Consider the following 14,548-nt stretch of genomic DNA (forward strand, 5'->3'; position numbering starts at 1 on the left):
GTTATACAAGTCTCAGTGCTTATGTTTTCTGTCGATTGGTTGTAAGTAGGTTTCAGGCTGCAGGTTTCCTCAGGGCCTTTGAATGCCCTTCAGAGATAGCTAAGAAGGGGACTTTGGAATTTAAGCTGTGTGACTATAACCCTTTATTTCTAACATTAGAATGAGTCAACAAGGTAAAATAGGCATCCAGAATAACAAATAGAACTTTTGAATTTGGGAGATTTTAAGTTCTGAAATTTGGACTTCTGTGCTTTGTGTTAAATATGCAGTTTCACTTGTTTGTTGAATAGACCTCAAAAAAAAAAGTCTAGGGGAATTAACTAAAATTTTAGGAGTTTTCTCAGATTGTAAAAATCCACAGTATGGGTAAAAATATTGTGGTTTTTACTTTGGTTTAGTCTGCTAGAAGTGCTTATGAAATACTAAGCCAGAAACTGTAAAAAATCATGATCTTTCTTCAAATTTTTTAGACAAGGCCCAGCTACTTGAAATAGCCAAGGCTAATGCAGCTGCCATGTGTGCTAAGTCTGGTGTTCCCTTGCCACCAAGCCTGATGCCTATGTTAGCTCAAAAGAAAGATGACAAAGCCAATAAGTCGTCAAGAGATACTCTAAAGGAGCTCACTGAGGTAAGTGAGAACAACAGTATCAAAATGAACTTGAAAAATGTGCAAGCTATTTTTTGCAGCTCCTAGTCAAACTATCGTTCTGTGTGCTTAACTTGTGTGAAAACTGGCTTATGGTTTGAACCCTTGTTCTGTACGCAATTTTTTGTCATGAAAACAGGCTTTTTAATTCTATGCAAATATGTGAAATCAAATTCTTGTGCTTTTTTTGTTTTAATTCTGTTCTAATTTTGCTAGAATTGGTAGTTGACCTTGCAGTCCTGTTAATAAAATACAAAGCCTTCTGTTCTAGTTCCTGTCTTAGTGTTTTTAGCTATTTATTTATATATATCTATGTTTTAATGAGTTCAGGCTGCTGAATTTTATCTCGTGGTTAAAATTTAGGGTCTATTTTACATACTTCTGTGCTTTTCTAACTTCTGTAATATTTTTTAAAGAGAATTTTTGTAGCAATTCTATCTCATTGCATTTTTAATATACAAATAGGATAGTTTTGATCTGATCATGGGGGAAAATGGCTTCTTTTTCTCTTATTGTAAAAATATCACCTTGTTCAATTTGCTGATTTCTTCTTATGAGATTTTTACCCCAAACTAGAAAAAATTTGAACTGAAGAAATAATTTTTTTTTTTCTGTCAGCAGTGTGACAATCCTGAAATACAAATTTGTTTATGGAAATAAATTAAAAAATAATTGGGCATTATCAAATTGGTGAAGAACAATTTCTCAACTGTATGTGGGATAGTGGAAGCAGAAGAACTTTCCGGTAATAGATTGAGATAGTGCAGATAGACTGTGCAGATGTATTGGGTGGTTCTGCATGTACTTGACCAGGATCTAATATAGCTAGTGCTAATTTGAAGCCAAAACGTCTTGCCCCTTCTTTGCCATTTCCAGCTCTGGAAATGTGTGTGATAATGTTGCTGTTCCATGCTCTGTTAAATCAAAGCTGGCTACAGAAGTGGTCCAGGGCACCATCATGGGGTACTTTGCCCAAGTGAAGAACCCTTCCAGAACATAGTCAGCTTCTTGCAAAGCAAGCTTCAGTGTCTTTTCTCTCTGCGATGTAATCTGCAAAATGGACAAACTGCTTTCATTTCTTTGGGAGCTGGCTATAACTATGGACAGCATGTTTTGTTGATTACCTTTGTGAACAGCAGAGGCTTTTGCTGTTGCCTAAAAAATGTGCTTCAGTCATTGTTTGGAGGAGGCTTGACACAGGAGAGTGCAGGCATTTTTTTATAGGGATTGGCAAGAATGGTGCTATCAGAGTATTATTTCTAGTGACAGAGCTGCCTCTTTGCTCCTTATATGCCACCAGTTGGATCGTTAAATGGTTGTAACTTCCATTGGTTTGTCATTTCAGCAGTATCACTTCATGTCCCCTCAGATATCACGAGTACACATATCATTAGTGGGAACGCAACAGAAGGATGATACTAGACTATAGTATTCTTAAACTCATTTCAGACTGATTCAGTTATAGTTGCTACTTTGTAAACAAACAGTGGGGGCGAGTATAATCAGTGAAGAGTTTTTCATCATGAAAGTCCAACTTGCCCAGAACTTTTTTTCTGGGAGATCTTTTCTCGTGATTGGGATGCAGCATCGCCATAACACCTGTACGTTTTTAGGTCAAACTTCTGTTAAATATAAAATGGCAATGTCATGTTTACTTTGCTAACCTCATAAGATATTTTAGAGGAAATCTGAATCTTTTAGAGCCGTTCCTTCTGACTGAGTACTTCAGCTACTAGTGGAAATTAGAAGCTATTTACAATTCTTAGGTTTTCGTATGTAGTTGCTTTGTGAGCTTATAGGCCGATATTTATACTATAGTTCCTCTCAGCTTACAATTATGCTTGTAACGTGGGATGCCAAACAACCAGTCTATTCCGACTCTGAAGTGTTTGCAGCCTTAGACAAATATTCTGCAGCTAGCACTGCATAGCGCAGTTTTACAGGACAATGGATCTGAGAGCTTATATGCATGTGAAATTAGGTGCAGCATGAGTGCAAGCTAGGCAAGTTTTAGTAGGTGCTTTATATATGTGTTCAATGTCAAAGGTATGTATACTGAGTAGATTTCTAGAAGGGTGATTGCTCAGATTGTACCCCCTGGGAGGCCCTATTTAAAAAGAAAAAAAAATTGTGAAAGTATTCTTTTTGTCCTTTTTTGTTGAAAGGTCAATGGTTTATTCAGAGTTGTCTCCTCCGCTCTTTTTTATTCCAGAAATGCAAGAAGATTGCTCAAAGTACAGATGATGTGATAGTGAACAAACCTCATGTTTCTGATGAAGAAGAGGAAGAACGTCCTTTCTATAATCACCCCTTTAAACTCAATGAACCAAAACCCATTTTTTTCAATTTAAGTGTGAGTACTTCTGTAATTTCCAATATTTTACGTTTTGGTTATTCTTAAATTTCTGTCAAAACTTTTAAAGTAGTTTTACAGAAATTAAACAGTGATCTGTAACCTTGATAAAATTAGAGTAGAATGTTGTTAAAAGTTTGGTAACTTTTGAAATACCCTTGCCACGATAGGAAACTTAATCTGCAGCCCATGAAATTATAGTTGGATTGAAACTGTTTTTCGTTGTATCTTTTTGCACATGTTCAGTTTAATAACAAAAAGAGGATCAGTTTTGCTTCACCTTCTTGTTGCAAAAATATTAGTATGAATTTGCAAGCAGCGATGAACAGTGCTTTTCGAAATGCATTGCATTTTTAGAGAAGTACCACATTCTAAATGCATTATGAAGTGTTGTAAATAAAGTGATGTCATCAGGTTTGCAAAGACTCCAAATCTTGTATGTCTACTTCTGCAATAGATCTGAAATGTGAATTAAAGGAGAAAAAAGGTCTAGTAGTTTTGAAACTAGCCAATAGAGAAATTAGTGCTATGTTAAGAATGAGGATCATTAATGTTGGCTGTTACTAAAACACACTCACCCCCTCCCCCCCCCCCCCCCCATTTTGGAGGACTGCTTTTAGCTTTATCAGATTGTATTGGTGTTTTCTGGGTTGAGAAGCACGTTGAAAGGAATAAAACTAGGGAGCTTTTCTTCAAATGCACGTAGTATTTGTGTGCTTTGAAGCATAGATTAGAATTTGTCTGGATGACTTTTTTTTTGGTCAGTTGTATGCTTTTTTTTTTTTTTTTTTGGCTTTGTTGCCTATGAAAGTCTGTCTGGATTTTGCAGGGTATACAGTTATATTAAAAATATTATTTTATACTAAGTGAAAATATAAATGGCATTTAGATACACAAACATACATGTATGCATATGTATAAAAATATGTATAGCTTGTGGAATATACAAAATAGTCACTAATACACATTTGCATAAGGTGTAAGGTAAAATTGGGTTTATACTTGGTATTGCGCCATGAGAAGGTGGTACAATGAAACTCAGGAAAACTGGGGATTCCGTACAGGTTCTGAAGAGGGATGTTCTCACACCACAGTGGGTGTGGGTTGCTCTGCCTGTTCTCCACAGATTTGACCCTTTTTGCGTCATCCTTTCCATTCTTCCTGGATTCTAGTCTTGTTAGCATTCCCACCTGTGTTCTTTTGATAGTAGAGGTTTCCCCACTGCCTTGAGCTGTCTTGGCTCTGTTTGCCTCTTGCCAGAAGAGCTTGTCAGAGATTTCTGTGTATTCTTTTAACTTACCGGCAAAAATTTCGAAGGAAGAGTCTCATGGACTTGATTTAAGTTGGGATTCATGCTACTATCAAAAGTACTCCAAAGCAGAAACTGAGAATTTTGGAAACTGCTTTCTGCATCTTTAATAATGCGGGGCTTTCACCACATACAGATATCATAGCCAACATTTTTTACTGCCTAGGATTTTTGTTTTGGGGTTTTGCATTACTAAATGCACCTGTGGCAGATAAGATCTTTCTTCTTCCCATGATGGGGTGGAAAGAGAGAGGGAGGATACTTGTGAAGGTGAGGTTTTGCATATTTTTTTCTGCCGAAGCTGATTTAAGATATTTCAGCATCTGGCTCTTCTTCTCCTACGCTACAGTTTGTTGCTCTTGCATGTTTTTAGGGCCACGCAGAACTAACTAACTAAAACAATTTATTCTAAAGGCTTTCAGATTGATACTAGTTAGGGAGGATGACTATTTCGTGAAAACTTAATACCGTATGTATGCAATCAGTTGTTTCTCAAAAACATGTTAGTGAGTATCGTGCAATTTCAAGTCTTAATTTTTCTATTTTTTTTTTTTCTTAAAGACTCCAAGTATAAAACCAGCACCACCACCACAACCAAAAAATCAGATCAGCCTGTCAAAGGAATTTCCTGTCTCATCTGGGTCTCAGCATAGGAAAAAAGAAGCAGATAGTGTCTATGGAGAATGGGTACCAGTTGAAAAAGGCAAAGAAGAAAGCAAGGATGATGTTTTCCCCAAACCAGCCATTGAGGTAAGGAAGGGAAGGAAAGCATATACCATAAGAAAAAAAAAAGTGTTACCTGCTCAGTCTGGTACCAAGTTGCAGTCTGTGAAAAAAAAGAATCGCTTATGTAGGTAGCATCTGACACTTTAGTAAGTTCCTTATCTGAACTGCTGCGGTCTTCAAATTTGCTCACCATGTCCGTGTGAGCAATGATAAAAGCAACCTGTACACATAGTGTATGCTTTTGTCAACTAGTGATTTCTTTGTGTCAATAGAATTTAAGCTTTTGCTTGAAGATGAAGAACAAGACAAAACAAATTTCTTGTCGTGTTTTTTGCCAAGATTAATACCCCAAGACTTTCATAATAATTGAAATAGTAATTAAAATTGTCCTACCAATGTTAGAGCAATATATTGAATTGAAATGTAATCCATTTAAAAAGTAGATTTGAAAGTAGTTTTTAAAGCTGCCATTTCATCTGGATGTATCTACTCATTTTTTAGTTTTAAAATCACAGTTTCTTATACCGTTGTCTTCCATATAGCCTTCCAAAAAGAAAGTCTTATTGTATGTAAAATAAACTGGAGGAAAAAAAAAAAAGGAAATGTTTTTCCCCTTGAGATGTCTTCAAAATATTTTGTGGTTTTTCTATAATTAAATTAAATATTTAAGATGGAGATGTTACTTTTTTTTTCGAGCTGATGTCACCTCATTTTATCTAAAGAATTGTTCTCATATGTTTCAAAACAAATAAACAACAAAAAGCCTTGGCTTCAATTTCTGATGAAATCATTTTTCAAACCTAGTGCATTTTGTCTTTCACTGATATTCTAAGACTGTATGCTTTACTCCCTGAAGCACAGATGATATTTCCTCTGTGGCCTTTATAGCACCAAAGGCACAGTGGCTGGAACATAACTCATTTAACAGACATATTTTTATGGTATACCTCAAAGATAGAGCTTGAGGGTCAGGCATTGAACTCGATGCAGTCTCAGTGCAGATGGTAACTGTTGTCTGGCTGGTCTTTGTCAAGAGCCAGTGGTGAGCCAACCATTCTTAAATGTTGGTGCAGAACTTAATTCCCAGTTTACGAGTGTGTGTATTTATGCAAAGTCCAGAGTCTAGAAACTTTTTGTACTAACGCTTGGCCATGTTCTTACCAGGTGGTAAAAAGTCTTTTGTCCTTCAGATGGTTAATGATTTGCTCATAGTGCAGGCAAGCTCTGTAGATGTCTGCATCCAGGTTGCCAGAGACACTAGGCCTGTATCTTTGACAAACAGGTTAGGTAAGCGCTGATAGCTTGTCTGTTGGGTGTATAGAAGAGGCCTTAAAATCTGACGTTGGAATAAATATATTCAACATAGCTTTCTTTTCTTTCTGTCACTTGTATCTTTATAAATGATTGTAAACATGTTGTCTGTTTTTACATTTTGTAAATAAATATTTTTATTTGCATTTACCTTAACTTGGTTTGTGTTAAGGGTGATTTCAAGGGTCATTAGCTGACAGCAGAGCATACTGTCCCCCTGGGTGTGGCAATCCTTAATCTTGAAATACAGGAATATTCTTGTAGTGAAAGAATCCCTGTATGCTTCTCCAGGGAGCCTGAAAGGTAACAGGGTGCTTCTCTGCTTAATGTTATAACTAATTTTTAAATGGGTTATGAGGACCGTTGGGGAAGAAACGGCTTCTATTGAGCAATGTAAGCCAGGTAAGCTCCCTTGCAGCTGTAGCAGGGTAGTAGGGGAGCGTGCTTGGGTCCTCAGGAAGCTTGACGTGTTTTACATCCATTCACTTTATCTGATTGCAAACTTTGGAATCTAGTTGTGACAATTCAGATGCGAGTCTGTATTGACATTAAAAAGTCATACATAATTTGTTTGGTGGTGTTTTGTTTTTATTCAGGTCACAGACCTAGTTACAGAATAAGCGGTCTAAAGTGGCCCTGCTAATTTATTACCGACTGTTCTAATAAAACATTTTGCTGTTAACATAGTTATTCGTGATAGTAAGAGAGGGAGGAAAAAGTCATGCCTTTTAGTACTCTGAAGTATCAGCATGTCTCAAGAAGCCAGGGAAACCTATGAGAAAGCCTGTAAGGCTGTGTTTGAAGGTCTGAAAGTGTTCAATTAACATGTATTTAAGTTTGAAATATACAGCGGTGACTATTTTATATAGAGAAGCCTTCTTGATCTAAAAATGCAGTAAGTGCATTTAATGTATCTGTGCACCTACAAAGTATTGGTCAAAAAATGCCTGCTTTCCATTGTCAGCCTGGTCCTTTTTAATTCCATATTTGTGCTTTGTTTCTGTGGGAAAAATGTCATTTACACTCAGGACTGGAAAGGCAGAACTCTTACAGGGAATAGCATGCTGAACTTGAACTGTTTTACTTGATTAAATAATAACACAACTTTTCATACTTCAAGCAGAGATTTTTTTTTTTCAAGATCCAAAGCTGCCATCGAGTGTCTTGACATAATACAAAGCCATGATGGTCTCCAAAATGGTGACTGACCATGTGTGGGGAAAGTGTATGGGAATTCTAACTAACCAGGGTACCTACTAATAGGCCCCAGTCCGGTAAAGCACTTAAGTACACATGTATGTTTAAGTATGTGAGTGGTCCCAATGTGGTTTCAGTGGACTACTTGCATGCCTATGTGTATTGCTGGATTGAAGCTTTTGGTGAGTAGAATAACTTTTATTTATCTCCTGAACCAGTTTCACGAACAAAGCATTAAAAAGAAAAAATTCTAACTGTAAGGGGAACTTGTTAACACAAGAAAGTGTATGTTGTAAACTGACATTCTTTTACATGTGTTACTGTCATGTTAGGCGGTTATTAAAATTGTAAAAGATCTTTTAATTGTTCCTGTGCCTTGTTTATAATCTGCATTTTTGTCAGCTGGGACAATAAATTAACATTTAAGCCAGTTTCATATAAACGTAGGACCTCTGTGATTATGAGTCTGTTTTGGCCCATGCAAGATGCTTCAGCAACCTGGTATGGAAAAATCTTCCTGGAGGAAATACCTTTTTGTCCTAAGCAGTTAAAAAAAAAAATCTTCTTCTTCTTCTTCCTTGGTCTTAAATGCTAAGATTTAATAGCCAGAGTATTAAAAAGTAATTACTTTGTTTTATGCAACAGTAGACATTCTTGTCTGTCTCTTACTATCTTTCAATATTTACTAAGTCATTGAGTTGTTTTCTGTGACAGGGAATTTGTGGATTAACTGTGTTCTTGTGTTTAGGAAAGTCAAATTTAAATTAGTTTCAGTTTCTTCTACTGGCCCCTTATTCTAACGTAATGTGAGGGGCTAAGGTTATGAGATGATCACTGACGAAAGATACGCGTCTGTCGTAATACGAAGTAAAAAGAATTCTTGTAAACCATCAGCTTAAGAAATGTAATGTTACACTGTAGTACTCAATTTATATCTATATGCCTCTTGCTTTTTTGATTTTCTTCTGTGCTTTGAACAGTCCTAGCCCTTTCAGTGTCCTTCACATGCTCATCTCCAAATAATTTTGACTTGTCTCTGAACAGTATTCTTTTTCTACCTTAAAAATAGGATGACGCATAAAATGCACGTCTTTTGAAGAATGAGGCACAAGTAATTTTATATGAACTTTATACTAGCCATAGTTTGTTGTAGCTTTATATCCCAAATGTTTTTTGTTTCTTGATGGCTTTTGCACATGAAGCAGAAGTTTGCATTGAGCTTTTTCAGTTGCTCCGTACTTTTACCAAAATGGTTCTGATTAGTTGAGAATCAATTTGAATGTGGGAGATGGTTTCCAATTTTTTTTTTCTTTAAATTTTATTCTAGTTCAACAGCACAGATCTAAAATCTTTTCCGAAACAGTTAATTTTGTGAGTTAACAGTCTGGTTCAACTTTTTTGTAAGTCTGTTTTAGTCTGAAGGTTTTTAAGATGTTATGTACTAATGCCAAGTTGATGGAATGCGTGTGATTCTTAATGTAATTTTTTTTTATACACGTTACTTGAAGTTCTAGTTTGAATTAATAGCAGGACGCTCATGTGAACAACTCTTTTTGAAGGTCTTTTGCTTAAAATTCTTATCTAAGTTGCATTTAATTCTATTGGTTAATAACATTCCACTGAACTATGACATGCTCCTCTATTTAAGTATTATAAAGCAGAACTTTTTGTAACCAAAACATTAGTTCTTTGAACATAAATCTTCTAGTATTTTTCTCTGTACGTTTGATACTAAATTACCAGGGTGCCATACTTAGGTTTTCTGTTTGCTTGGGAAAGCCCAGGTTGTATATATTTGATATGTAGTCTAAGGATTTTTTTTTTCTTTTCACTTTACCTATTTATATTTCCAACTAACGATTCAATGTGTAAAACAACTTTTTAGTATTTGTAGCGTTTATTTTACAACAGCTTTTTCCAGATTGAATGGATATTATTGTAGTCTGATACATTTTTAAAAATAATCTTTTTCTTCCTAGGCTGTGGACATATCTACAGCTATGAATGATCGAGCAGTGGCTCAGAAAAGGCTTAATGAGAATACATTTGATTTAGAGGCCATGTGCATGTTAAATCGTGCACAGGAACAGGTATGTTGTGCTTTTTTATCAGCATTTTGATGAAGTTAGAGTAAATTTTTCCATTCTAAGCCACCTGACTTTCTTAATTTTTTTGTGGATCTTTGGAAGCTCAGTTTATTAGCCCACATTTAAAAATTCTGCCTTTTAATTTGCACTTCACAATACTAATTTTTGGGCATACGCAACCCGAGAACCACAAACTTAAGGTTAACATGCTTTGCTTTTCTGAGCATCTGTTTACAAATGAGGGCTGATGGATATAGTACTAAGTATAAGTGAGAGATCGAATGGGTATTACTGAGAAGCAACAGAGATTTGAGAGGAAAAATGTGCAAATTTTTATTTTGGTCTTGCAATGACTTTTGTTTTGTAGATCGACGCCTGGGCTCAGTCAAACTCCATACCTGGTCAGTTCACAGGAAGTACTGGAGCACAGATATTATCCTCAGATGAATTGACCAACAGTGGTCCCCAAGCATGGATTAGAAAGGTAGAAGTTACGCAGACATATTTGTCTAAATATTTTATCTTAAATACCAGTGAAAATATTGGAAAATACAGAAAATGTGCCTTAAGCATTAATAACCTACGGCAACACGTGTCAAATGCAACAGCTTCAGTTAAATCGATGTCTTTGTTCAATTTAGATATTTGCCGCTGCTGTGTTCATTTTGTTGTGTGTTAAGGTGTTGATCATGACATTTCAAGTCTAATATCTAGAGTACTGAAATAAGATGTGCGCCTGGTATTTGAGTAAGATTGGTTCATACATACTGTTATCTTGCACTGAAATGACATTCATGATATTGGTACGGTTGCAGTGGTAGGTCCATCGCTACTTTTACAGGATCGGGACAGGTCAGGCCCGGTTTGATCCTGATGTCGTTGAAGTCAATGATCTTGTGGCATTAACTTCAATGAACCAAGTCCCAAACTGCAGTTCTGTTTGACTTGGTTCTCTCCAATTACTACTTTTCCTCTGTCTGCATCACCAGTGTTTTCTGGGAGCCAAGTATTAGTATTAAAGTATTAAAACAGGAGTTGCAGTTGGGCCGATAAGTTCAATATCATTGTGCACTGAAATAGTTACCTCTTACTGGAGAGTAATACTGGCTTTTTATTGGGGTGTGATGCGTCATACATACATGCGTTTTTTATAAGTTTAATAATTCATGCTTCATCTTTGAGAATGATTGCTGAACTGGTTCTCTTTCAAGAAGTAGAACTGAGGAATTCAAGCAATAGTCATCTTTTAGGCAAAAGAATAATGAGTTACAGTGATCGTTCTCGCACATAATGTAGTTGAGTACAGGCTGTATTTGCTTATCCTTCCAGAATCCAGTGTTAAGACAACCCTCAAAACTATCTAATCAGGTTAGATTTGAGGCTTAGATAGAATTTTCCACAAAATCTGATGTAAACTGAACAAAGTTGTCTGGCATTATGACATCCTAAAACCAGAAATATTTACCAAGATTCACTAACTTGTTTTTCCCACTTTATAGCTAAGAGCCAAGTAAGTTGCTAGATTGAAACCTTTTGGGCTTTTTCAGTATTAATACTGAGCATAGAACTTTTTTTTTTTTTTTTATTATAAAGTCTGACTTTAACAATTACTAACTTGTGAGTTTGCAACAAAATGTTGGCTTTAATGGTTACAATAATTCTCTCTGGCAAAGAAACTTAGAAACGTAAAGCACTCGGCAGGGAGATGTTTTGGTGAAAAAGGAGAACTTTTCCACCAAGAGGCTTGTGAAAGAGATCAGCAAACCCTACTCCAGGGTCTGTTTGGGGATTCTCCCTTTCTGCATACCTCACATGGTTCCCAAGATGAAGGAAAGGGAGGAATGTCCCTGTGACCATCTCTTTCCCAAGCCCCCTCTTCTCATCCAGTTTTCCTTCCTTGAGGTTCTCTGATGGTCTCCTGTGCCTTGCAGTAACAGGACCGTCTGCTAACAAAATACATTGAGTGGAGAAGGCAAGTGTGTTTTCCCTCAGTCTTTTAACTTCGCCCTTTGTTGTGATATGCTGAAAAAATACTTTATAGGGAGAAAAATGAGAGAAGAGTCTGTTGTCTGGCTTGTGGACATGACCGCCGTGAGGAGCGGAAGTGCGTTTGAGCGTTTTGGTGAATCTAGAAGTGAGAGCGAGCCAGCGGAAGCGCTTCTGTCCTTCCCATAGCTGTAAATATGTAGTGGTTTGCAGTAGTAGATGTCCTCCCTGGCCAAGTATCGTGGGGTTTTCCAGAGAGGAGGCTGCTACTGTAAACAGAAGAGTTGTTGGGTGAAGACGACGAGGACACAGTCCTCTTTCCTGCTCTGGCATTCCTCAGCTTGACTTCTTTTGCTCTTTCCAGGTTCCATATTCGCACGCACATTGCCATCAAACTCATGGGATGACAAGTAGTTACAGTCACGCACCCTCTACAAAATGCGTTAGGGACTAACTAAACGAGACTCTTCCTCTGTTTAGAAATGGTGGGGCCTGTGAAAGCCTTCACAAAACTTAGGGTTGATGAACTTAATTTGGAATCACGTCCTGTGATTAGAGGATGATTTCACAGAAAAAAGTGAAGTAAGGGTAATGGGTTATGAATGCATGTTATCTTTCTCAGCAACGTGAATACGCACCAACCATGAAATGCAAAGTACAGGTTGTATTTCTCAGGCGCTTGAAGTAGCTTAACTTTGTTCCAGTCAATTATGTGACCTAGAGCACTGAGAAATCAAACTCGTGCTCCCTTTTTCATCCTAAGAAAATAATTTATCTTGGTCTTAATACAAACTATTTTTAATTTTCATCTGTTAGTAGGACTGTGGGGTTTTGGGGGTATGTAGTATGTGTAAATTAAAGCACGCTTCTGACTAAAAATGTAGTTTACTGAAGGTGTTTGCTTAGGATATTGCCATAAGCTCTACAGAGGACTTTGGGATGTGCACTCTTTAGCAGAAACAGACTAAACGTGGACTAGGAATTTGAATATCAGTAAACGTGGACGTATACAGACCTTGGACTTGACAGAGGTATTTAAGTAACAAAATACAAGAGCAGTGGCAAGAAGGGAAAAACATTAAAGTACTTATGGAGGTTGTTTGAGTGCAGTCTTCACTTTGCATTTCCTGGATTTCGGTATTTTTATTACTTTTTACAAGTTTTCTGGAGAGGTAATATGTACTCAAACCAAAGCACACCTGCAAGTTCAACTTCATCTCAAAGTTTTGAGGGATTCAGTTATGGATATGGATTAATGTGACAGATAATAATGGATATACCAATTAGAAGTTTGTTTGTTTTTTAAAGTCATGTTCTAATTTATGATGTGTAGGGTTATGAGCAGTATTCTTAAAGAAATAATATGTTGTTAGGTTTCCGTTAAAACAGATTAATGACTAGTATTATCTTTTTCTTCTGAAAAGTGATTTCTGTTTCAGTTTATCATCCTGGGTGTAATCAGTTCACAAATACGTTTATTTGTTCTGGAGGCTTTTTTTTTCGTCCCCCCTCCCCTTTTTGTGTTACAACTATACTATGCTGCTGTAAATAAATGAGGAAGCGGTCAAGTACCTTTTTCCAAGCAAATTCTGTTGAGGTCTACTTACGCAGGCTTTTCCAGAGTCGCCACCTGTTTCCAGATTGATCAGATTAAGTACTGTAGCCCAAGCTTACTTTCCAAAACATTTTTACAACGTTTTAGATGATTCTTGAGATTTCTTTGCTTCATTTAGTTGTGCTAAAGCATGGCCGATAGTTTTTCAGTGGTTTTTACAGTACTATGTTTTGTGTGGCAAGTCCTGAAAAGGTAAATCTTCCATTCTTCCACAGTCTAGCCCTAGCAGATGAGTGAAACTCACACCAGCGATGGAGGCAGAGCTAGGTCTTGTGATGATCGCTTCCACAAGGACTGGCATGTGTCTTGTCAAGTTGATCTTCTAACAGGGCAGCCTATCGCATAGCTCATATGTGTATTGCCATACATGATATAGCGAGCTGTATTTGGAAAAGGCGGCCAGGTGGCAAGGCAAATCAACCATACGTTGGTTATATTAGACTGGCCCCCTGCTTGGTCCTCGAAAGGGATTACCTGTACCTCGGCTGTTCCTCAGCTTGCTTTCCACTGATCCAATGCAAAAGCTGTGAACAAAAATCCTGAAGCTGTTAGTGAACGTAAGGGATTTGATAGGTTTCTTCAGAAAGTTCTTCTCCCTCTTGTAGTAGGGAGAGGATGTGGCTGCTGCTGAAAGTGCTGCAGTTTAATTAATGTAAAACTCAACTGCTTTGCAAAAGTTTCACCCAAGAATGGTGCATGTTCCCGGTACTCGAAACAGAGCTTTGGAGTCAGTCTTAAAGCAGTCTTTAAAAGACAGCCCATTGAACTACAGCTGAGACTGTTCACCTGGCAGCCTTTAAGGCTTTGTTGTCTTTTGCTAAATGAAATATTGCTGAAAAGGAAGTGCCATGTCAGCCTTGTGAGAAAGAATTGGTATTTTATTTTCAAAGGGCAACAATTGATTAAAAATCTCTCAAATAATTATGGCTTTAATATTTTTGACATTGCTGGTGCTTTTTTTATAGTTAGCTTTACTCAATACCGTATGTTAGCTTTTCTGCAGAGATAGCTGTTGCGATTGAATAATGATGATGGTCTCACTTTCAGCAGAAAGCTGTAAAATCCTCTTTCAAGTGCCTTTGTTATTGTTTAAGCCCTTAAATGCCAATCCAGGCATTGTAGGTTTCTTGTGATATTGATGCTGGCTTTTTTTTTTTTTCTTTTCAAATTTGTTTCACTTCTTAAAGAGGAATAGTTTTACTTTAAAATACTAAAAAACCTCTTAAGTGATCAGCTTTTAGTATGTTGCCCTCTTCTTCAAGAGGAACTGTTGACCCAAGAATGTGGTTTATTAGCTGTTGCCACCTGCTGGCAGAAT

At 36.9% G+C, this 14,548-nt stretch overlaps 1 protein-coding gene across 6 annotated transcripts in view; it reads left to right on the forward strand.

The window, feature by feature from the left end:
- SON (SON DNA and RNA binding protein) overlaps window positions 1–14,548 on the forward strand; it is a 43,986-nt gene that overhangs the window by 19,510 nt on the left and 9,928 nt on the right. For all 6 annotated transcript variants that reach the window (XR_011135389.1, XR_011135390.1, XR_011135388.1 and 3 more), the window contains 5 exons: window positions 471–628; window positions 2,859–2,999; window positions 4,870–5,058; window positions 9,522–9,632; window positions 9,997–10,113. Coding sequence is in view for 3 of the 6 variants with exons in the window: in XM_068912926.1 (XP_068769027.1) it covers window positions 471–628; window positions 2,859–2,999; window positions 4,870–5,058; window positions 9,522–9,632; window positions 9,997–10,113 (716 nt within the window). In the remaining 3 variants the exon portion in view is untranslated. The remainder of the gene's footprint in view (window positions 1–470; window positions 629–2,858; window positions 3,000–4,869; window positions 5,059–9,521; window positions 9,633–9,996; window positions 10,114–14,548) is intronic.

This window comes from Struthio camelus, chromosome 1 (assembly GCF_040807025.1).
Source record: "Struthio camelus isolate bStrCam1 chromosome 1, bStrCam1.hap1, whole genome shotgun sequence".
Classification (NCBI taxonomy): Eukaryota; Metazoa; Chordata; class Aves; order Struthioniformes; family Struthionidae; genus Struthio; species Struthio camelus.